The sequence below is a fragment of the Mustela nigripes genome, chromosome 2 (assembly GCF_022355385.1).
Source record: "Mustela nigripes isolate SB6536 chromosome 2, MUSNIG.SB6536, whole genome shotgun sequence".
NCBI classification, from domain to species: Eukaryota; Metazoa; Chordata; class Mammalia; order Carnivora; family Mustelidae; genus Mustela; species Mustela nigripes.
The window spans coordinates 97,549,825-97,572,664 of record NC_081558.1 but is presented as its reverse complement, the minus strand read 5'-3'; the positions used below and the strand labels follow the sequence as shown (position 1 = coordinate 97,572,664).

Genomic DNA, 22,840 nt, shown 5'->3' with positions numbered 1-22,840 from the left:
ATTGACGTAGAAAGAGGAGGAAACAGAAGTTGAAGTTAGCTCCAGTGGTGCATGACCTTGCATTTTTGTTTCATTTCCTCAATCAATATTTTTTGATGAACAGATAATGAAGAATTACAGATGGGACTGCCAAGTAAGCAGGAGCAAGTCTATAATGCTAAGGGTTTTTAAAAAGGAATTCGAAGATGTCCCCTGGCACTTTACCATGGAGGCTGCCCTGATGCATGACTGGACTTTAAGCCCTTTTAGGATGGAAATGAGTCTTGTTCCTCTGCAGATCTGTCATAGAGCTGGACCCACACAAGGTCTTCAATGACGATTTGTAGCGTTTACTAAACTTGAACATACCATTCGATATCTTAATGAGGTAGCCCAACGCATGGTGCTCATGAAAACTGAAAATCCTTTGTTGAACATTGAGTCACATACCCTTAAAATATTGGCATTTTATCCTTCCTTATTCAACTTCATCTCATAACCTGTTCCTCCAAGATCCAGAGGGATCTGTTCACAGCCGGTGAGGGACCCAGGCTGTGGAGTTCTCCACACACTTTGGAAAGGACATTAGAACTTCGTAGTTAAGAGCACCAGGGTTGCAGCAGAGATATGGATTGGAACCTACCTCTGCTACTCGTTAATTCTCTGTTGTTAGGCCAGTTTCTTAGCCTCCTGAAGTCTTGGTTTCCTCATCTGAAATGAAGCTAATAAGCATACTTACTGTGTCAGGATGGTATCGAGTTTGATTGTGAGTAGGCCAAAGCCCAAAGTATTAGTGACTTAAACAGTAGAGAAGTTTATTACTTCTCATGTATAAATTTGGAAGTAGATAGTCCAAAATTAGTGTGGTGGCTCTGTTCCATTAAGACCTCAGGGATAGGCCCAAGCTGCTGCTCCCCAAGAAAGTCTTTTTCTTCCTCATGGTCCAAAATTGCAGCCATCACATTTGCTTTCCAAATAACAGAGTAAAAGAAAAGAAGAGAAAGAAGAAAATGTTCCCAAACTGTTTTAGGAGAGTTGCTGGAAGCCATCATGTGACACTTCTGCTTGCATTCTGTCCACCACAATGGAGTTGCGTGTCCATGTCCACCTCTAAGAGAAGGTAGAAAATAGTAACTTTATCCTGGATGGTCACATCCATGAACAAAAGTTACATGACTGTGAGAGAAAATTATAATGTGTACCTCACTCACTCAAAGAGCTATGGTGGAAATGAAATGAGGTGATGTCCAAAATCCATTCATGGTACCTGGTAGGACTCACTGAATTGTCAGTTGTACCATCATTGTACTGTGTGGAGAAAGAGGAGGGTCTCAATAAAAGGACTTGAGGCCTACCCCTGCACTACGAGGGGCCCTCTTAGAGTGTGGAAGGACGGTGCTGGGTCTTTAAAAGCTATAGTTCAGAAACCCAGGCCCTCTCCTTTAACCCCTGGCAATTTCTCCCTCCCTTCCTGCAGGAGCAGATCTGGTGATTAATGAAGTGATGTGGTGGGACCATGGAGTGTATTATTGTGCCATTGAGGCTCCCGGGGACACATCAGGAGACCCAGATAAGGAGGTGAAGCTCATTGTCCTGCGTAAGTGCTGCTGGAGCTTTCTCTTAGCCACCCCATCACTGTGACACTTTCACATGCAGAAAAAAGAACAGAAGCAAGCAAGCCCAGGTTATTGTTGGATTGCCAGCCTCCAAAGTTCCCTTACAGCAGCTAAACCTTTTTTTTTTTTTTTTTTTTTTGCCAGTATTTTGATTGAATGTAATCTGTAGGTTAAGAGCTGTATTTATTAGACCTCTAGAACATTAGACCTGGAAGCTCTCACCGGCATGTTTACTTAGCTTGCTGTTGGCGTCTCCCCTGCAGACTGGCTGACAGTGATCTTCATCATTCTGGGAGCCCTCCTTCTGCTCCTGCTAGTCGGGGTGTGCTGGTGCCAGTGCTGTCCTCAGTATTGCTGCTGCTACATCCGCTGCCCCTGCTGCCCTGCCCGCTGCTGCTGCCCTGAGGAAGGTGAGAGGGGACGGCCGAGCCATGGGAGGGGTGATGCTGCAGACTGCTTTCTCAAATACATCAGCCTCACACACCAGGCCAACACCTTGGGTCCTTCCAGGTTCTCCTCCATGCCCTTCTCCCATCACAGGTGCAGAGGTCTTTGACCTCAGCCCAGAAAATTATGCTCCAGGAAGTTGTAGACCCAAGGGGGAAGATTTCTGCCTGTCTGCATCCTAGCCTGTCTAAGGTCTCCTTCCAGTTGTTCTGCCTACTGATGGCATTTTCTCAGTGGCCCTGATAAACCTGTGCTTCAGTATTTGCTCCTAGTACTCACCTTGCTTTGAAAGGGAGTGGCTGGAGTGGGTGGTTTGAATGTCGTAGGGAGAGAGGAGGCCACCCCTTAGAGATGGCTTGAAGAGAACAGATAGAGGAGAGAAGTACTAAAGCAGTGGTTCTTAAACTTAACAATCACCTAGGGCTTGGTAAAACTTTGTTCCTGGCTCTACCTCCAGAGTTTCTCATTTAACTGGTTTTGGATAGGCCTGAGAATTTGTATTCTCAAAAAGTTCTCAAGTGGGGCGCCTGGGTGGCTCAGTGGGTTAAGCCGCTGCCTTCGGCTCGGGTCATGATCTCAGGGTCCTGAGATCGAGTCCCACATTGGGCTCTCTGCTCAGCAGGGAGCCTGCTTCCCTCTCTCTCTCTGCCTGCCTCTCCATCTGCTTGTGATTTCTCTCTGTCAAATAAATAAATAAAATCTTTAAAAAAAAAAAAAAAAAGTTCTCAAGTGATGTGATGCTGCTGATCTGTGGGCCACACTTTGAGAACCTGTTTTTAGATGAAGGAAGGAGGTTTAGAGGAAGGAGAGACAGAGCAGAAGATCTTGCTTTTAATGTGCTCTTTCTTTTGGTTGGCTGAAATTTGACATTTAGAACAGAATTATGTCATGTCCTAAAATATGTGGCTGTGGAATGCCAATCTTTTTTGTAAAAAATTATTCTATAAAATTCTTTTCTTAGTAAATAGATGGCATGGGATCAACTGCTTTAAATGGAGGGAGTTTTATGTCCTTAAAACCCTTTTCCCTAATATAAGTATTACATTGTAGAAAACTTGAGAATTTCAGGAAAATGTAAAGACTAATCTGAGCACTCAGAGATAATCACTTTTATTTCTCTTATCAGTCTGGTTCATTTGAACAGGAATTTTTTAAAAGAAAAGATAAGGAATTGCTTCTTAAGAAAGAAACAAAACTTAATCCACAATGTCAAGAAGGTCAGTAGCCTGCATCTGGTTTTAGGCTTGTGTTCCAGGCTGTCTTACAGGAAAAGAGAACTAAATTATTGGATGTCTGCCATGTATTGGCCCTTCGCATATATTTCCCTAGATGAATCCTCACAACCCTAGAAGGCTATATCATCTCTACTGAACAGATGAGGGGACTGAAGGTCAGAGTGGTCACAGCTAAATGGTAGCAGTGGCAGTATGGTGTTGAATCCAGGTTCACCTGACTTATGAGTGCCTGAATCTCACACAGTAGAGGCTGCCACAGCCTCTACATGGAGACTACAATTGGCTTGGCAGTGATACCAATGGCTTCCTTAAAGAGAGGGAAAATAGCAGAGAACTCAATATTGGGCCGTGGAACCCCTTACCTTTCAGGAGCCTGTGGGAGAGATGCCATGGAGAAGTCACTGTCACTGGAGTAGTAATACACAAAAAGAGATGGGAAAATCACTCCCAAGATGCCTTCTTAGAATCCCTAGGTCTGTGGGGCACTAAAAACAGGCAGGACTGGGGACAAGGCCAACACAAATGATAAATGTATCCACTGTTTCAGTAAGCTGATAACAGGTTCTGGTGGGAGAGTGGTTTCTTCTAAGTTTTTAGAGTTCATTTAGAAGAACTGATAACAAAGAAATGCAGGCCACAAGTAAAGATCCCTGGACTTGAGCAAATGAGGTCACTTTCAGAGTGAGTCATTACGGCAGACTGTCCTGAGAATTTTGATGACAAGAGGAGAGTACATGGAGGAGGCAGAAGTTGTTAAGGAGAGGTCTTGGATGAGGAAAGAGGTGTGTATGATTGTTGGTTGGAATAAGATAACCCCAAGCATATTTGTAGGCAGAGAACCAAGGCCAGTAGGAAATGACTAAACTGAAGCTTTATGAAGTGAGACAATCACTGAGCAGGTGGAACAGGTGGGAGCGACATCAGGCATATGGAGAAAGGACTACATTTAGAAAGGAAAGGTAGGGCAGTCTGACCTCTGGAGAGAGAGAGAGAGAGAGTCATTAAAATGTGAGGGATGGTCCAAGTATAAGGGAAGCTGAGGGATCTCATACCAGCCTGTCTCGATTTCAGCAACTCAGAATTCTAGTGGCAGAAGGGAGCTTGAGAATGGCACTGGTGCTTCTTAACCTTCTCTGACCACAGTCCACCTCCCTAACTTGGTCCCACTTTCCAGTGAGTTAATAGAGGACCAGCGAGGAGAAAAATGAGAATGACAACAAATTTTAGTAACCCTTGGTAATTCACTTAGTGCTGGTAAATGACCCACAGTAGATCTTAAAGATGAAAGTTATTGAAACTGAATCCTAGATCAGTTGCTGGCCATCCTTCCCACAGAACCTCTAGACATACCCTGTGGTAGGCCACAGGGCACTCTGGGAATCTCTGATCTGTGCCACCCACCTCCCCATCCCCCTCACAACTGAGGGAAGTAAGGCCTAGAGAGACTTCAGCACAATCACACACAGCTTATTGGTGGCAGATCCTGGACTCTCAATTCCATGCCCAGGGCTGGTTCCTCTTTCTCAAATAAGATGATGTCATCAACTGAGAGTTCATGGGGAGGGGAAGACATGAGAAGAGGGGAATGTTTAAACTGCTCTCACGGAGGGAAGTGGACTTGATAGATCAGTCAAAGGAAGCCATGTTGGGGAGTGCTGTTTGAGTGAGGTCAGTTGCCTGGCTGTGCTGTCAGCACTGGCAGCACGGGGCCGGAAGCGAAAGCTGAAATGGTAAGAGTTCAAGCACATGGGATTCTAGGAAGCTCCTAATGGTGTCGCTGAAATGACTAGCCAGTCAAGTTAGAGGGGGCTGGTAGTATGGGGAAAAGTGAAAGGACTGTGTGATCATGGGTTGAAAGAGGGTAAAGAGTGAGTTCTGTAAGAGTGAAGAGGGGCTGGGAAGGGCTAGGAAGTCCAGAAGGAAAGCTTCAGACACCATGGGTGATGCTGGCTGCAGGGAAGGAGAGGTGCTGGTCTCTGGAGGAGGGGGATGTGCTGTGCCATTTCTCTCACAAAAGAGACGTCTTAAAAGAATATGCCCTGGGTTTTCCTCAGAAATGAAGATAAATAGGCCTTTGGTGGTCTGGTCTCCAAATGTGTACTTTTATTTCCTGTGGGGTCTAAGGCAAAATAAGGGACCTGTTGTAACTATTTATTATGACAGTGAGAGCCACCGTCTCTTGGTTGTCTGACATCTATTAGGCACGTCACGTGTTTTGCTTCATTTAACATCTGCAACTTTATGAACTAGGTGTTTCTGTCCTTAGCTCACAGAGGAGGAGCCTGGGACCAGGGACTCTGGAAATTTACTCAAAACCACACAGCTGGTACATGCTGGGATTCATGCTAAAGTCCATCTGACCCTCAAAGCTTGTATTTAAGGAAACTTAACCCTGAGGACCACAGTTCTCAAAAGGATGTTAAGAACTCTCAATACTCATCCCCAGTTGGGCTTCCTGCAGTAGCATTAAGGAGCTTTTTAACAACTTGCACTTGCTTTGCACTAGACTGAAGGAGAGTATCTGGGAGTGGGATCTAAGAATCTGTATTTTTAACTAATGCCTTAGCATGATCAAGGCAGACTTTACTCTACTGAGGTTCATAGATAACTAATTAGGAGTCTTTTGAGGCTTAGCTACTTTCTCCATGTCTCTTCTTTTATTGCCTGATTCCCCATTAGGTGAACAGCAGAAAATCCTGACATCCCCATGGGACAAGAGGGCCAGGGAGAAGCTCAAAGACTATGTTTTCCACTCAAAAGTTCTATTACAACAGGGAAAGGTGGGGCCCTGGGAAAAAGGGTGTGGCAGCTAAGAAGAGAGCAGGTGGGTTAATCTTTGGAGTATGGAAAATTTTACAGGAAAGCTTATGGAGGATCTGTAAGGGTCTTTATGGAGCGGTCTGTCTGTGCAGAGGATCCTGTTAGTTAAAAAGCGTCATTCAGGGAACAACGTATAAGCCCAACTTTCTCTTTGTGAACTGTGGAATTGGGGGAGTAGGAGAAGGAAGTGGCCAGGATTCAGTTAGAGGGGTAGGGAGTAGGTAGGGTCAGATGCCCCAGGCCTTAGAGGCAGAAACTAGTCTGGAGTGGGTTTTGAAGTGTGCAGCTGATTTGGAGAGAAATAAAGCAAGGAGGTGCCACTGTGGAAATTGTGTTTTGTTTCATCACAGAAATAAAGGAGAGTGGGGACTCAGTGATTTGGCAGAAAGAGGACAGGCTTGGGCATCGGAGAGTCACCTCTATCATCACCAACTATGGGACTTTGAACTAGGAAGTCAACCTCTATGCATCCAGCTTCTTCATCTAATTCCCACATAAGACATTGCTCTGAGGATTAGTTAGCTTATGTAAAATGACTGGCACATGTGTAGTAAGCCAGGCATTATGTGTGCAGAGGGTGGCCCAGGAAGGGAGCCGGGGGAGGCACTGGTTAGCAAGAGGGAGAGGAAAGTGCTGTGCACGTGGAATGTCTGGAGTGCTGCCACCTGAAGGTGTGGCCGCTGGGGGAGCTGCTCCAAGTCTGCGTCTGCTTTTCTCCAGCCAAGGCTGTGATGCACTGTCCCGGCTGCAGCTCTGGACATTTTTGAGGGCTCAGCAGCAACCACGTTTTGTGCTGGAAGTGTGTTTCACACTGGAGCCACCGGGTCCAGATGGCCACTCAGCTGTTGGTCTCAGAAAATCCCTGACCCTATGCAGCAGGGGCCAGAATGCCTGTCTTCTGCCCCTCTTACTGTGCCAAGAGGAAGCCCCAGGCAGAGCCCTACTGCTTTAGAGGTGGCCATGAGGCTTGAGGAACGCAAGAAGAGGTGAAAGTGTCAAGCCGGGGGCCCGAGGCAGGCACTTCCTGCCCTGAAACACACAAGTACATTTCCTGCATGCATGGATAGACAGAGACCTTGGGAGACAGTTACCTCAGAACAGAAATTCATGAACAAAACCAACTAAATGCTTTTGTTTTTAATTTGCACTCACGGGGTGGAGGGGAGGGAACTGTGGGCTTCACACTAGCTGCACCTGGGGTACTGGAGTGACGTCTATGGGTTCCTTGTACTGCTTTTTTATATGACTTTTTTTGCCCTGAAATGCTCCCTTCTTTACCTTCACTGCATCCCTTAGAGGTATCTCCCACTTAGGGAAAACCCAACACTTTCTGAGATAAGGAGAAGAGTAGAAAGGATCCACTGGGATCTACTTCAGCTTTTTGCATCTCTTGCCTCCTTCCTACTAGTTCTTCCCTGCAAGGTCTAGAACACCAGCTAGAAGGTTCTTCAGAGTCCTTCCCTCTACCAGTAATTCTGCCCATTGACCTCAACACCTACATCCTTTTTTGGTTTTTTGTTTTCCTTTTTCCACCTTGAGCAGGCAGACCTGAGGTTCCCTGGCAGCCCCGGCCTCACAGCCCCCTCGAAGTCCTTTGTGTCTGCACCTTCTGTATTTGGTCTGTGACTGAAGGCCTTGTTGGCCCAGGACCTGGGATTTCACATATTGCTCATATCCATGTATCTCCCTACATCTTAGGGGAACCTGGGAATGGCAGGATGATGCAATGTTTTCAAGACTGGGAAGTCAGATATTATATATATACTTTCCTGGAGTACATTTCCAGCCCCTTGCCAGATAACCAATGGGTTACTGCTCCTTTAACTCTGACTCCTATACAAGATAGGTTAGAAACTGGCCTCTTAGCAAGGCTGCTGGGTAGAAAGAAGTGAAGTGGGGGGTGTGGGACTTGTCCTGGCTGAGGGTCTGCATTTCTCCTTTTTCCCCTGCAGCCCTGGCCCGCCACCGCTACCTGAAGCAGGCTCAGGCCCTAGGCCCTCAGATGATGGAAAAACCCCCATACTGGGGGGCGGACAGGAGCTCCCAGGTTTCATCTTATCCAATGAACCCGCTGCTGCAGCGAGGTAAACCTTGCCCGAGATTTGGGATGGAAGGGGGCAGAGGGCAAGGGTAGGCACTGGGTCTACATTGGGACCCTCATGACCAATATGGCGGGTGTCTGGGATTGAGGATGGGGTCGGGATAGATGCAAGCTGATTAATGTGGCATTCTGGTGCCCTGGTTCTGAGGAGTATGTTTTGGGCCAGCAGTTCTGCATGTTCTTATCCTTGTTTCTATTCAGATTTGTCCCTGCGATCCAGCCTCCCACCGATGCCAATGACCCAGACCACCGCTCACACTCCCATTGCAAATGGTGTCTTAGAGTATTTGGAGAAAGAGCTGCGGAACTTCAACCCAGCCCAGCCTCTGCCCCATGACCTCAAAGCCATATCTGGCCAAGCCTGCAGCATGCTGTCCTCTCTGGGCTCTGAGGTTGTGGAGCGCAGAATCATCCACCTGCCCCCACTGATCAGAGACCTGCCGTCCTCAAGGAGGACCAGCAACTCCTCCCACCAGCAAAGGCTTACCCCAATTCCCTCTGGACCCTGGGATCCAAAGGAGGGGAGAAGGCAGCCCCACTATTCTGATTTCCACCAGGAGCTTCAGGACCAGGAGCCTAAGCGCTGGGCATTGGAGGCACGGGAGCTGAACCGACTTCGGAGGGGAAGACACCACCGCTCTGGGGTGCATGGGTCCCCTTTGCCCTGGTCAGACAGGGACAGCCTCAGCGACGGCCCCTCATCAAGGGAGGCCCATTGGCGGCCCGACCACCCACCTCTCCGGAGCCGGTACCCAGACGGACCCCGCAGGCCCAGACCCCGGGAGAATGCACAGAGGCACCGGAGGCGCAGACACCGTAGCTACTCCCCTCCCTTGCCTTCTGGCCTCAGTTCCTGGAGCTCTGAGGAGGATGAGCAGGAGAGGCACCCCCAGAGCTGGGGAACCCACCGCCACCACAGCTCACACTCCTCTAACTGGCCTGAGGAGAAGCCACCCAGCTACCGCTCACTGGATGTTATGCCAGGCAAGAATGGCAGGAAAAAAGGGAGTGTGGAGAGGAGCTCGGTGAGCCTGGGGCATCTTGCTGCGGGTGGGGTGTGGGCAGAGCGGGGCTTGGCCACAGCTGACAGAGGCCACCCCGCCTGCCCCTGATGAGGGTACCTCGTCCTTGAGCTTACCCTGTAGGCATGGTGAGACCTCTTGTCAGAGCTAGAAGGGATCTGTGCCATCCAGAGGGCAGAGGAGGGCTCCATGCTTGATGCTTAAAAAGGGCCTTCTCATCCTCAGACCAGCCCTCCTCACAGTCTCGTGAGGCAGGGTTCCCCCATTTCACAGATGAAGAAACAAGGCCCAGAATAATTCAGCGCCCCTGAGTAGTGGAGCTAAGACTTAAATGCAGGTTTCGTGGCTAAGACTTTACTTCCTGTCATAGCTGCCTGTCTTTACTTAGCAACCCTATTTCCATACCCCAAATTAGACCACGCAGCCTGACAGAGGACGTTTGTGCCACTTCTGGGGATAGCAAGTCAGTGTGCAAGGCCTTGTATTCGAGGATGAGGTCCGGTGAGACCCCCTGGAAAGAATCCTTAAACTGATTAAACAAACAAGCAAATAAAAAACAACTTATATCCCAAATACGAGTTAAAACTTTAGGGTTCTGGAATAGGCAAGGTGCCAGTGAGTGCCAGTCATAGCTTACTAACCTAAAAGGGGTGCAACGAGGGATCATAGGCATTTTAAGCCTTCATTTTTTTTGAAAGATGTGACCTAAAACATTTATTTTATAATTGATATACTAAAACGATGTTTTCCCTTATGTCACTTTGCAAAATTATGCTTCCATGGCTCAAAAATATTCATGAACTGCCTTCAGAGTCAACTTAAATGAAAACCTATTTCTCTATCTGACCAAAATCCTTTTCTACTTTGCTTCCTTTGAGATAAAAGGATATGTAGTAGGTTCTGAAGGAAGTTCTCAGAGTAGAGAATATTATAGGAAGAATTTTAGTCTCCCACACACTTCCAAGGATGTCTGGAAATGCAAGATTTAAACCAATCCCAGGCATGGAGTGTGCAAAGAAACAGGCACCTTATAGGAGCTATAGTGCTAGCCTTTCTAGATAAGAGCCATGGTGAAAGAGTAATTCATGAGGAAGGTAGCAAAGTTCTGTAGGTAGTTCTAAAATAATGACAGTTCTCATAGATGTCCCAGGAAAGAGGCAAAGGCCAGTAACAATGAAATTTAGTAGTATCCTTACTAAGTGGTACCTAACTATGGCCATTGATGCCATATTCCATTTAACCCTCACAGCATCCTGTGAGGTTTATACTCTTGTCTTCATTTTTATAGTGGATACAATTCTTTCTTCCATGTTATCAATAAGAAAATTACATCCTGGAAGAACACCTGGAACCAGTTAAAGCCAGGACAACCGCTGCTACTTTATTCAGAGAGTGACTAGACTGTCTCTTATCTTCATTTTAACAGGAAAAAATGTAATTTGAAAGGCAGTTTTTGGCCCCAAATCCAAACCCTATCTTTGAAGTTTTTCTTAACTCTCTTCTCTTTAAGTGAAATTATGTGGTTTCTTATAAGTGAGAGTAGGGTGAAAGGAACACTTGCTATGTTCCAGATATTGGGGTAAGCCTTTTCCAAAATTATTTATTTAATCTTTGCAACAATGTGTGAAGCTCAGTGACATTGGAGATCATGCTTGACGTCACATAGCAAATAGGCAGTGAAGCCAGAATGTGAACATGGGTGGCCTGCTGACTCTCAAGCCTGTACCTTTTCAGTAACTTTATGCAACCTCATTTGAAAGAAACAAGAACATTTCGGGCAGTGGTGTTTTCCTGTTATATTTCTTCCTGGTAACTTTATTTCTTCTTCATTTTCTAAAAGTCTCACAGCTTCCTTTATCATTAAGATGTACACACCACTAATTCTACCACAAGCAAACCAAATTTTCTGTTGTAAAGTTGCTCACAAGATGCAAAGATTTTGCTCAGGATCATTTTGAAGGCCTTCATTGTTTTGGATTTCTCTGAGCTTGTCTCCCAATGAGTTATCACTTTATCACATTGAACTGTTTACTCATATTCTGAATGAGTACAGGCCCAGGGCTATGGCTGGCTTTAGAAGATTGGTTGGTTTGAAGAGCACAGTGTTTTGTTTATAGTCTGAATTTTGAATGCCTTCAGTGAAGCAAAAGCCTCCAGGGCCAAAGTCTTACTCTTTGCTGCTCTCCTTGGTGGGGCTGGATGCTTCCCATACACTTTTCTCCCTCCCCCTCTCCCCATACACTTTTCTAACCACTGAAGCCTTCAGGAGCTTGCTAACTTCAGAACTTATAATACAATTGGGCCACTAGATGGCAATCTTTGATTATGTATAACGAAGCTTGCGGTTGCTCCCTGAGTTAATAAATGTATCACTATTTTTTAAAATCAATTTTTCAGCAGTTACAGCTTCACCATAACTTTTAACAAAATGCTTATTAAAAATACTTTATTAAATATCCAGAGAAGTATGCATTAATCAAAAAACCTCTTGGCTTACATGGAACCTTCTCTCTGAAGGATAATGTTTAGCAAGTAGATACTGAGGAACAAGGGCTTCCATCCAAAAAGGTAAGAGAACTATTCTCTGCACAGTGCACATGAGAAAATGGGAGTTATGTCGAGGAATCTCCCATTTGACTACAGAATCAGGATTCCAGCAGAGATCTGACCTCAGGTCTGGTGTTTTTTTCACTTCATCAAAGGCTACATCCTCAGAAATACAGGAAACTGTAATGTCAAGTTTTAAACTCCTGTGGTTTCAGACTGGGTTGCTCCTGTGTTCCTGGCCTCCTTCAAATGGATTATCTTTCTTTCTAATCTTGCCCTACAAGAAAGGGCTTCCCAAGGCATTTCTGGTTTGTTACAAAGTTGCCCTATACTCTCCTCTTCTAATACAAAAGAAAACTCCTGCATTCCTTCTTCTCCAAGTTAAACTCAAACTTTCAAAAGAGAATCCAAGATTCTTTTTTTTTTTCATTTTTCTTGACTTGATTTAATAAAAAAAATTTTTACTCAGTATACTTAATCCTCTCCTTTTAATACAATGTCTATTCCTTGATCATGTCTAGGTTTCTCTTCAGCAAGCCCTGCCCAAGTTTCTTTTGTCCCATTTCATTGCTTTTCTTTGTATCAGAGAATATTCATCCCATTGCATTTTGATTAGAAGCCACGCTCCCTAAAACTCATTTTCCTGATAAAATGGAAACAATTTTTTTTTATAGTAACATGAATGTATATACATATACAATGCATTTAACGATAGGTTTTGGGACAGATACCTTGTTTTGCCATTTCAAGGTCACATTCATGGACTATAGCTATAGATATTCAAAACTTAGGAATGATCCCCAATAATACATAGTTAGAGAAATATGAGAAACATAGAAACATAGACATTGTCCTTGCCCTGATAGAAAAGTTGAAAAAGCCAAAGGATCAAGCTGAAGAAAAGTCACTGAGTTTGATCAGAAAGAGATAATGATATTTTAAAAATAACTTGAGAGAAATACTAAGGTATAAAGCTCAACTTCTTAGAAAAGGGCCAAAAAGGAATGGTTCAAGAGAATATGAATAGGAAAAGAAGAACTGGGCCATGTCTTCATGAACAAATGGTAGGGAGATGGGCTGACGAATGGACAGGGTCCTTTTTTCAGTCTAAGGGAGATCTGAAGGTGTTAAAGTCATCAGGAGGCAAAGTGAATGAGACTGTAAGAAATTTTTAAACATTAAAGGTATTTGAGGAACGCTCCAGGAAGTTATGAAAGAAAAACCTAAGCCTGGGGAAGAGACTGGCTTCATGAGGAGTCAAGAAGTATTTTTTAGGTTCAGTTATGTTATCCCACAACTCACCTAGGATTTGCACCAGGATCAAGTGAACCTTGTATGTTGTATGCACAGACAATAGATTCCCCAGCTGACTGGATTCTTTTGTGTTCTATTCCCCAGGAGAGAGACAGCTCCCATAGTGGAAGGAGTGTGGTCATTTAGTCACCTGGCACAGCGCTACATCTTTGGCTACTCCTCAGCTCTCACATGTCATCAACATCACCCAGATTTCCAGCTGACTTGGGAGGGACACTGCAAGTCTCTATCTTGCAGATTCTGAGAACAAAATAGAAAAATATTAAAAACCAGAGTTTGAGGAATTAATGACTGTAGTGTTAGCCTTGGCTCACACTCTGCACATTTAGAGTATCTGACTTGTAATGGACTCTAACTGGTTTGTGATCTTTCAGGAAATTAGTAGCCCAAGGCTTCAACTAGGTTACAGAGCTCAGAACTATGGCCATTCTCAAAGTGAGAACTCAGGAATCTTTAAGAGGAAATCAAACATGTTTCAGGTACAGGAAATTTATTGAATAAGGAAATTTCCACAGAAACTTATCTGTATCTCTATAACATACCTCCATTTTAGGAGTCCACCTTTCTACACCCCATGCCCAGTCCTGAGTGTTCCTGAGGGTCAAGTCAGAGATGGAACAGGAAATACTCTCATGGGTTATTTAGGCAAGTGTGGAAGATCACTAAGAAGCAGTTATACACCAAACTTATCTCTATCCCTTATTTTCTCCTCCCCCTCCTCCTTTTTTTTTTTTTTTTTTGGCCTACATCTAATTTATATATCCTCACATATTATGTATCCACTAAAATCACTATACATTCTTCTTGGGAACAACATAATATACAAGTAAATTAGAAAGAAAATATACTGACCTAAGGATTCTGTCCCAAATTAATACTTACTTTGGTACACTTGACTGAACTGAGTTTTCTTCCCTACTAAAGCTCAGAGAAGAGCCAGCTTGGCTTTTCTTGGATAGTTTGGAGTTACCGTGGACTTGGATAGTTTGGAGTCACCTTTCTCCTGGCACCGCCCAGCCTTGTAGAGTTGAGATTTTCTAAGCAGAAGCATCGAGGTAGGTCTGGCCACTGAGAGAACCCCAGGAGGAGAGGACTATGCCCTCTCTATAGTAAGCTCTACTACTCCCTCCCATTTTCCCCAATCCCTTCGCTGGTTTCATGAATCCATCTGTGCTTTATGTAGAGATGCTCCTTGAGAAGATTGGAAGGAGATGGTCTGAAAGGAGGGGGGTGTGTGTGTGTGTGTGTGTGTGCGCGCGCGCGCGCGCGCATGCTCCTCAACAGTATCTTTATGTATATGGCCTTATTCTCAATTTAGATTCTATTGTGTTGACACATTCGTTTTTTCCCCCCAGCCTCATTAATTATATCCAGAGAAAATAGATTAAATGCGTGCATGAGGCAAAGATTACTTTCAGATTTTTGATGTCTATAATGTAACTGGGTCTAAAATAGCAAAACAGAAACAAAAATTAAAAATTTTAACAGATAAAGAAGACATAAAATTCAGTAGGCGAGGGTCTTCTGGTCCAGACAAGATGGTATAGACTTTTTCCTTGCTCCTTCCCACTAAGCATAAACCCTGGAAATGGCATGAGAAACAGGCAAAGGAGAACTCTAAAGGATGCTAAGAAAGCGGCAAGGTGGTTTGGGAACTCAGAGTGTGAGGCATAACACAGAGGCAGGGTATCTTGAATCCCCCAACCAAAAAAGAGAGACACCCAGAGCTGGCATTTCCCAACTTCCCACCTAACAAAAGAAGGTAATAGCTCATTCCTCCTCCCTGGATTTAGTGGGAGTCGCTCTGACAACCTCGGGCAATGGGGACCATCTAGGAACCCTGCCAAAAATAAGTGACCAGGGGAAGTACACTCCTTCCCTGTTAGGCCAGAGACTCTTCCATGAAGAAGTACTATGGTGAGTAGGAAGAACCAGTAAGAGGCTCAGATAAAGTGAGTAACCCAGCTGAGAAAGCTCTTTGTTCCCATGGACTAGAGACTTTCTTCCACTGCCCAGAGATAGTAGTGCTGACTACAAAACCAGGAAAAAGGACCTGACACAGCTAACAGCCTGAGCCTGGAAGCCACTTTGTTTCCATGAAACTGATACTCTCCTCCCTGGCCCAGATTAACTAGGGTAGCAGGGGAACACCAAGAGAAAGATTTCTACATACTCCTCACCAAGAGATATCTAGCAACCTAGCCAGGGGAAATTCTGTCTGTAACCTCAGGCAGCACTGACAGAGACCAGAGTGATCCTTAGCAGCACCATGTACATCAAATAGACCAACATAACATCACAAATGTTCTGAATCATTAAACTGCCATTGGAATCATGGCCTGCAAAAGTAGGTGACAACTTGTATGTTGAACCTAATAGGTTCAACATAAAATAATTAAAATAAAATAAAAAATAAATAAAATAAAATATTAAAATAGGACCCAGAGTATCCTAACATAATAGACAAAATGACCAAGATACAAACCAAGAACCAAGAAAATCACAACTTGAATGAAAAATGAAATCACCTGATGCCAACCTGATTTGAATCAGATGTTGGAATCATCTGATAAGAATTTGAAGGCAGGGGCGCCTGGGTGGCTCAGTGGGTTAAGCCGCTGCCTTCGGCTCAGGTCATGATCTCGGGGTCCTGGGATCGAGTCCCGCATCGGGCTCTCTGCTCAGCGGAGAGCCTGCTTCCCTCTCTCTCTCTCTGCCTGCCTCTCCATCTACATGTGATTTCTCTCTGTCAAATAAATAAATAAAATCTTTAAAAAAAAAAAAAAAGAATTTGAAGGCAGATATTATAAAAATGCTACAATAATCAATTACAATTCTCTTAAGAAATAGAAAATCTCAAAAAAGAAATAATAATTGTGCAAAAAAGAAAAGGGAATTATAAAACTGAAAAATACAAAGCTCAGAAATTAAAAACTCACAAGATGAGCTCAACAGAAGAGTGGAAATGGGAGGCTACAATCAGTGAACATGAGGACAGAACAACAGAATTCACTCAATTTGAACAACAGAAAAGAAACTGGAAAAAATGAACAGAGTCTCAGAGACCTGTAAAACTACAACAGAATATCTAATATCATTGGAGTTCCAGAAAGTAGAGGAGAAAAGTAGGGATGAATGAGTATTTGAAGAAATAATGGCTGGGAACTTCCTGTATTTGATGAAAGACACCAACTTAGAGATTGAATGAACCTAAAAGCTAAATGAACCCAAACAGGATAAACCTAAAGGATCCATGACAAGATACATCATAATTAAACTTTTTTTTAAAGATTTTATTTATTTATTTGACAGAGAGAGATCACAAGTAGGCAGAGAGGCAGGCAGACAGAGAGAGGAGGAAGCAGGCTCCCTGCTGAGCAGAGAGCCCAACGCAGGACTCGATCCCAGGACCCTGAGATCATGACCCCAGCCGAAGGCAGTGGCCCAACCCACTGAGCCACCCAGGCACCCCCACAATTAAACTTTTAAAAAAGGACAAAAACTCTTGAAAGGAGCCAGAGAGAAACAAGGCCTTCGCTGTAGGAAACACCAATTTAAGTGGATTTGTTATGTAAAACCATGAATAAGGAAAGGGCAGAATGTGTTTTGTTTTTTAATTTAATTCAATTTTATTTTATTTTATTTTGGGCGGGATCGTAAGTCAACATTTTAATTTTTTATTTTTTTTAATTAATTTATTTTCAGCATAACAGTATTCATTATTTTTTCACCATACCCAGTGCTGAAAGAAAAGAACTGTTAACCACAGTTCTCTATCTGGAAAAGCTATTTTTCAGGAATGAAGGGAAAATAAAGACATTCATAGATGAGTGAAAGTTAAGATTCTGTGACTAGCAGACCTACTGTGAAAAGACTGAATTTCTCCAAGCAGAAAGGAAATGATAAAAGAAGGAAATCAAGAAGAAACAATAGAAAGAACAGAAATATGAGTCCATACAATAGTACATTTCCTTATGAGTTTTATAAACAGATTGAAATAAAAATTATAATACGAATACTCAAAACAATGATATTTAAAGGTGGGAAAGGTAAAGAGACCTAAATGGAAGTGAAGTTTCTATACTTCATCTGAAGTGGTAAATGTTGATACCAGGACATCATTATAATTAGCACCCACAGCAACCACCATAAACATTATACAGAGAGAAAAACTCAAAAATATTACTCAGCCATCAGAAAGGATGAATACCTACCATTTATATCAACATGATGGAACTGGAAGGATTATGCTAAGTGAAATAAGTCAAGCAAAGACAATTATCATATGGTTTCAATCATATGAGGAACAGAAGGACTAGCTTGGAGCACCATAGGGGAAGGGAAGGAAAACTGAATGGGAAGAAATGAGAGGGAGACAAACCATGGGACAAACCAGGAAACAAACTAAGTGTTATAGAAGAGAAACAAATGTAGAAGAATTGAAATCATACAAAATGTGTGCTCTGACTATAATGGAATCAAACTGGAAATCTATAACAAAGACAACAGGAAACTCTTGAAACACTTGGAAACTAAGCAAACACACTTCTAAATTATGGACAAAAAGGAAGTCTCAAAGAGAATTTTAAAAGTACATAGAACTAAATAAAAATGAAAACACAACATATCAAAATATGTAGTATCTAGCTAAATCAGTACTCAGAGGGAAATTTATAACACTAAATGTTTACATTTAAAATGGGGAAAGATGTCAATTTCTGTAATCTATGATCTTAATTCAATAAACTAGAGAAAGGAGCAAAACAAACCCAGAGTAAACAAAGATATGAACTAATATAAGAACAGAAAATAAAACTGCATATAGAAAACATTACCAAATAATTCAAGAAACAAGAAGCTTGTTCTTCAAAAATATCAATAAAATTGATAAACCTCCATTAAGACTGACAAAAACAAAATACTTACTATCAATAATCAGGATGAAATAGGAAATCTCATTCCAGATACTACAGCCAGTATAAAGTAAATACAAAAGTATAAAATAAATAATGAACATAAATAATTATCATATAGTTATTAAGCAATAATTATAAATAAAATGACAGTACTACCTATAACTTTATGCTCATAAGTATGGTGGCTTAGAAGAAATGAAATAATTCCCTGAGAACCACAAACAGCCAAAATTCAACTAAGATGTAATTAATCATCTCCAAAGTTCTATAGCCATTAAGGAAATTGAATTTTTTTGGCTTTAAGATTCTTTTATATTCAATTTGTTCTACTTTCACATCATGTCCGGTTTACTGATACAGGTAAGTGACAACTATAGAAGCCTGGATATCTCTCAACACAAATGAAGGAATAATGTTTGTTTTCAAAACATTATATGCTCCGATGGAGGAACCTGGGTTAATGTAAAAATTTTTTAATGCTCATATGCTTCAAATTTGTGCATATGAGATAAGAGTGTCCACATCAAACTACCTCTGTAACAGGGCTTAAGCGGGCTATATCTCCCATGGAATAACCTGATGCCCATATTTTCCCGTAGAAAATATGCCCATGAAGCAAACCGATTTTTGAACTGCCCAGCAGTTACAACTTTCTGTTCTAGATAATTCAGATTCTCATCAAAGTCACTTCTTACAATCTGAGTATCACGGGCCAAAGTCTTGAGATAGTCGTAGCTGGTTTTGGTCCAAAGTTTCCAGCACAGAGAATGTTGAATCTTTCCTGGCATCAGCAGTTTTTTTAGCTGGCAAACTAATATGGGGTAGGCAGGTCTCTTTTTACCAACACCAACATCCTGTCACTGGGCTCCACTCAGTCACCACAAGTGCTGCCACCTCAGGAAACTGGATTTTTAATTAAAAGCTCTCTGAAATGAAATCTCCAGACCAAGTCAGTCTTACTAGAGAAGTCTAGCACAACTTTACAAGTATAATTAACACTAACTTTATACAATTTCTTCCAGAAGAGGAGGACATACTCCCTGCTCATTTAAGGAAGACAGCACAAAGTCATTGCAAGTCATTACAAAAAAAGAGAAAACTATGAACAAACATCCTTCCTGAACTTAGATGTAAAAATCCTTAACAGAATATTACCAATATTTAAACATACAAAAATAATTATACACCATGAACAAGTGGGAGTCGGTCCTTATACATAAGCCTGTTTCCAGCATAGTAAAAACATTCTTGAAAGATGAAATTGGAGGACTGACTTATTCTTTCCAATTTTAAAAATGTACTATAAAGCTATAATAGTTAAGAGAGTGTGGTACTGACATAGTATAGACATACTGATCAGTGAAACAGAATTAAGAGTCCAGAAATAAATCTTTACATTTATGGTAAATTGATATTTTACAAAGCTTTTAAGGCAATTCTGTGAGGGAAGGATTGTCTTTTCTACATATGATGCTAGGTCATTTAGATAGCCACATGTAAAAAGATGGATTTAGAACCCTCATACACATGTAAATAATTAATTCAAAATGGATAACAGCCTAAATGTAAGAGTTAAAACTGTAAAACATTTAGAGAAAAAGAGAGAAGAAAACCTTTATGTCCTTGGATTAAGTGAAGAGTTCTTAGTATGACACCAATAGCATAATCCTTAAAAGAAAATAATTATAAGTTGGACTTCATCAAAATTTAAGTTTTGTACTTCAAAAGACACCATTAAGGAAACAGAAATACAAACCACAAACTTAGAGAATGTATTCACAAATCCTTGATAAAAATACTTCTAACCATAATCTATAAAGAAATCTTACAGCTAAATAAGACAAATGACAAAATTTTTAAAAATAGACAACGTTTGAATAGAGATTTCGCAAAGGAAAACATAAAAATGGTTAATGAGCACATGAAAAGATGTTCTAAATAATATTACTATCATTACTATCATAATAATACTATCACTACAAATTAAAACCACAGTGAGACACCACTTCATACCCACTAGAATGAGAATAAGGAAAGAGACAATAGTAAGTGGTAGCATAAATGTGGAAAAATGGAAACCTTCATAGTTGCTGATGGAAATGTGAAATGATGGGGCTGCTTTGAAAGACTTTTGGCAATTAAAAATGCATATTAGACATAAATTTACCACATAACCCAGAAATTCCACTCTGTTATTACCCAAGAGAATTTATCTACATAAAAATATATATAAATGTTCATAGAAGCCTTATTTATAATAACAAAAAAAAGTAGAAAAAATCCAGATTTCCATCAACTGGTGAACAGATGAACAAAATGTGATATAGCTATACAATGGAATTCTATTCAGTAATAAAGAAAAACAAAATACTGATGAATACTACAACATGGATGAACTTCAAAAATGTTAAGTGAGGGCGCCTGGGTGGCTCAGTGGGTTAAGCCGCTGCCTTCGGCTCAGGTCATGATCTCGGGATCCTGGGATCGAGTCCCGCATCGGGCTCTCTGCTCAGCAGGGAGCCTGCTTCCCTCTCTCACTGCCTGCCTGCCTCTCCATCTACTTGTGATTTCTCTCTGTCAAATAAATAAATAAAATAAAATCTTTGAAAAAAAAAAATGTTAAGTGAAAGAAGCCAGATACAAAAGACCACATATTATATGATTCCTATTTATATGAAATTCCAGAAAAGGCAAATCTGTACAGATAGTAAGTTAGTGGTTGCCTAGGCCTGGGCTTGGAACAGGCATTGACTGCAAATGGACAGGAGGTTTCTTTCTGGGGTGACAGAAATGTTCTAAAATTGGATTGTGGTGATGGTTGTTGCACAATTTTGTAAACTTACTAAAAATCATGAAATTGTATGCTTATAATGTGTGAATTCTATGATATATACTATATCTTAATAAAAATCTTAACTATAGTAGGTCAAACATCATTACAAAATGTGTTTTCTGATATACAATGAGTGATAGAGATCCTTATAAAATGTGTTCATATAAATGATAATTTTAATTTAAAAATTTTTTCTTTTCTAACAGAAAAAGGGAAATTGAAACAAAACTGGAAGAATTGTTAAACTTCAAATATTTCATTTGAAGAGATTTTATTTTTGAAAAGAGCCCTCCTGGATTTTGAAAAAAGACAAAGGAATATGTCGAGCAGTTGGAAATCATTGTGCTTTAAAACCCCAGGTTTTGAAAGCCCTATCAGATTATGAAAAAAGACAAAGGAAAATGTTGAGTAGTTGGAGTCATTGTGCTTTAAAACCCCAGGTTTCAAATGCTAGCCACTATCACATTCCCTGTAATCTCTGCTCACCTCTTGATTTAGTTTTGTTGTCAAAGTAAACAAAGTTCCCACTTATATTTATTTTTAAAAACCTAAAGAAGATATAATTTTTATTCAGTTATTTTTCAACTCCTACAAAAAGGATACAAAGAAACAGGCATCTTAAAAATTAAAACCAGTTCTCGTCTCAATTCTGTTGAGTAAAATGTTATGCTTCTTGGGGGTAATTTCATGGAGGGCAAAGTTCATTTTAAGTTCAGCTACATCAAGATATGAAATAGCCATAAGAGACTCCTAATCACAGGAAACAAACCGAGGTCTGCTGAGGGGAAGGATAGGGTGACTGGGTTATGGACATTGGGGAGGGTATGTGCTATGGTGAGTGCTGTGAATTGTGCAAGACTGATGAATCACAGACCTGTAAGCCTGAAGCAAATAATATATTATATGTTAATTTAAAAAAAAAAGATATGGGGGCGCCTGGGTGGCTCAGTGGGTTGAGCCTCTGCCTTTGGCTCAGGTCATGATCCCAGGGGCCTGGGATGGAGTCCCGCATGGGGCTCTCTGCTCAGCAGGGAGCCTGCTTCTCCTCATCTCTCTCTCTGTCTGTCTCTCTGCCTATTTGTGATCTCTCTCTGTCAAATAAATAAATAAAATCTTAAAAAACAAAACAAAACAAAAAAAGATATGAACGAGCCAGTCTTTCCCTCCTCACCATCTCTACCTACTGCTCAAGCTCTCCTTCTAATAAATAAATAAAATCTTTTTAAAAAAGGAACCTCAAATTTACATATTTTATTTCTTATAGATGAAATACATTAGTTTGTTTAGATAAATGTATATTTTATTATTTTAATATTTATTTTACAATCATAATTCTCTTAGTATTGGTTTTTTATTTAATGCAGGTTCTCCATTCCCAAGTTATTTTTATTCATCTTTTCTTAACAGGACTTCATCATTGCATAGCTTTTGCAAGAGATTCTCATAAAGGCAATTTTACTTGAGTTTGTTCATGTTTATAAAAGCTGTCAGGCCCCTACAATTTCAACCACATCTTGATATAATTTTTTCTTTAGAATACTGTAGCAGTTGCCCCATTATCATTTGGTATTGAATTCTGATGTGGAAAAGACTGAAGATGGTCTGTGGGAAAATTTTTTCTCTTCTCTGTAGATCAGTGGCTCTTAACATATATATAAATATATATTTATATATATAAATACCCATATCATGTTGATTAGCATCAACATGATATGGGTATTTGTTAAAATGCAAATTACCCAACCCCATTTTATGGCTACTGAATAAGGAACTTTGGTATAGAGTCCAGAAATGTTTTAAAAAACCATCCAGCTGTTTCTCATGCCTACTAATGTTTGAGAACTATTTCTTTTTTTCTGCCTAGATACTTGAAGATATCTTACCTTGAAATCAATGACCTACTCCACTAATCCAGGATATTTTAGAATTGAGAGTTCTCTGTCAAAATTTCCTGAATTCCTTTCAGTGTGCACTCTGACTGATCAAGGATACAAAGCAAACAAATTAATC

General features: G+C 41.3%; 1 protein-coding gene and 1 pseudogene across 4 annotated transcripts in view; one reads left to right on the top strand and one right to left on the bottom strand.

The window, feature by feature from the left end:
- The window catches only part of ILDR1 (immunoglobulin like domain containing receptor 1), a 30,794-nt gene extending 16,356 nt beyond the window's left edge, over nucleotides 1-14,438 (top strand). For 2 of the 4 annotated variants that reach the window (XM_059391048.1, XM_059391045.1), the window contains 5 exons: nucleotides 1,457-1,576; nucleotides 1,859-2,005; nucleotides 8,050-8,181; nucleotides 8,400-9,223; nucleotides 13,166-14,438. In XM_059391048.1, the coding sequence (XP_059247031.1) occupies nucleotides 1,457-1,576; nucleotides 1,859-2,005; nucleotides 8,050-8,181; nucleotides 8,400-9,223; nucleotides 13,166-13,207 (1,265 nt within the window). In that variant the 3' untranslated portion in view covers nucleotides 13,208-14,438. The remainder of the gene's footprint in view (nucleotides 1-1,456; nucleotides 1,577-1,858; nucleotides 2,006-8,049; nucleotides 8,182-8,399; nucleotides 9,224-13,165) is intronic. The other 2 variants (XM_059391046.1, XM_059391047.1) reach the window with 2 other exon arrangements.
- A 99-nt stretch (nucleotides 14,439-14,537) lies between these two features.
- LOC132010503 (vacuolar protein sorting-associated protein 29-like) lies at nucleotides 14,538-22,521 on the bottom strand (annotated as a pseudogene).
- Between the last annotated feature and the right edge of the window lie 319 nt (nucleotides 22,522-22,840).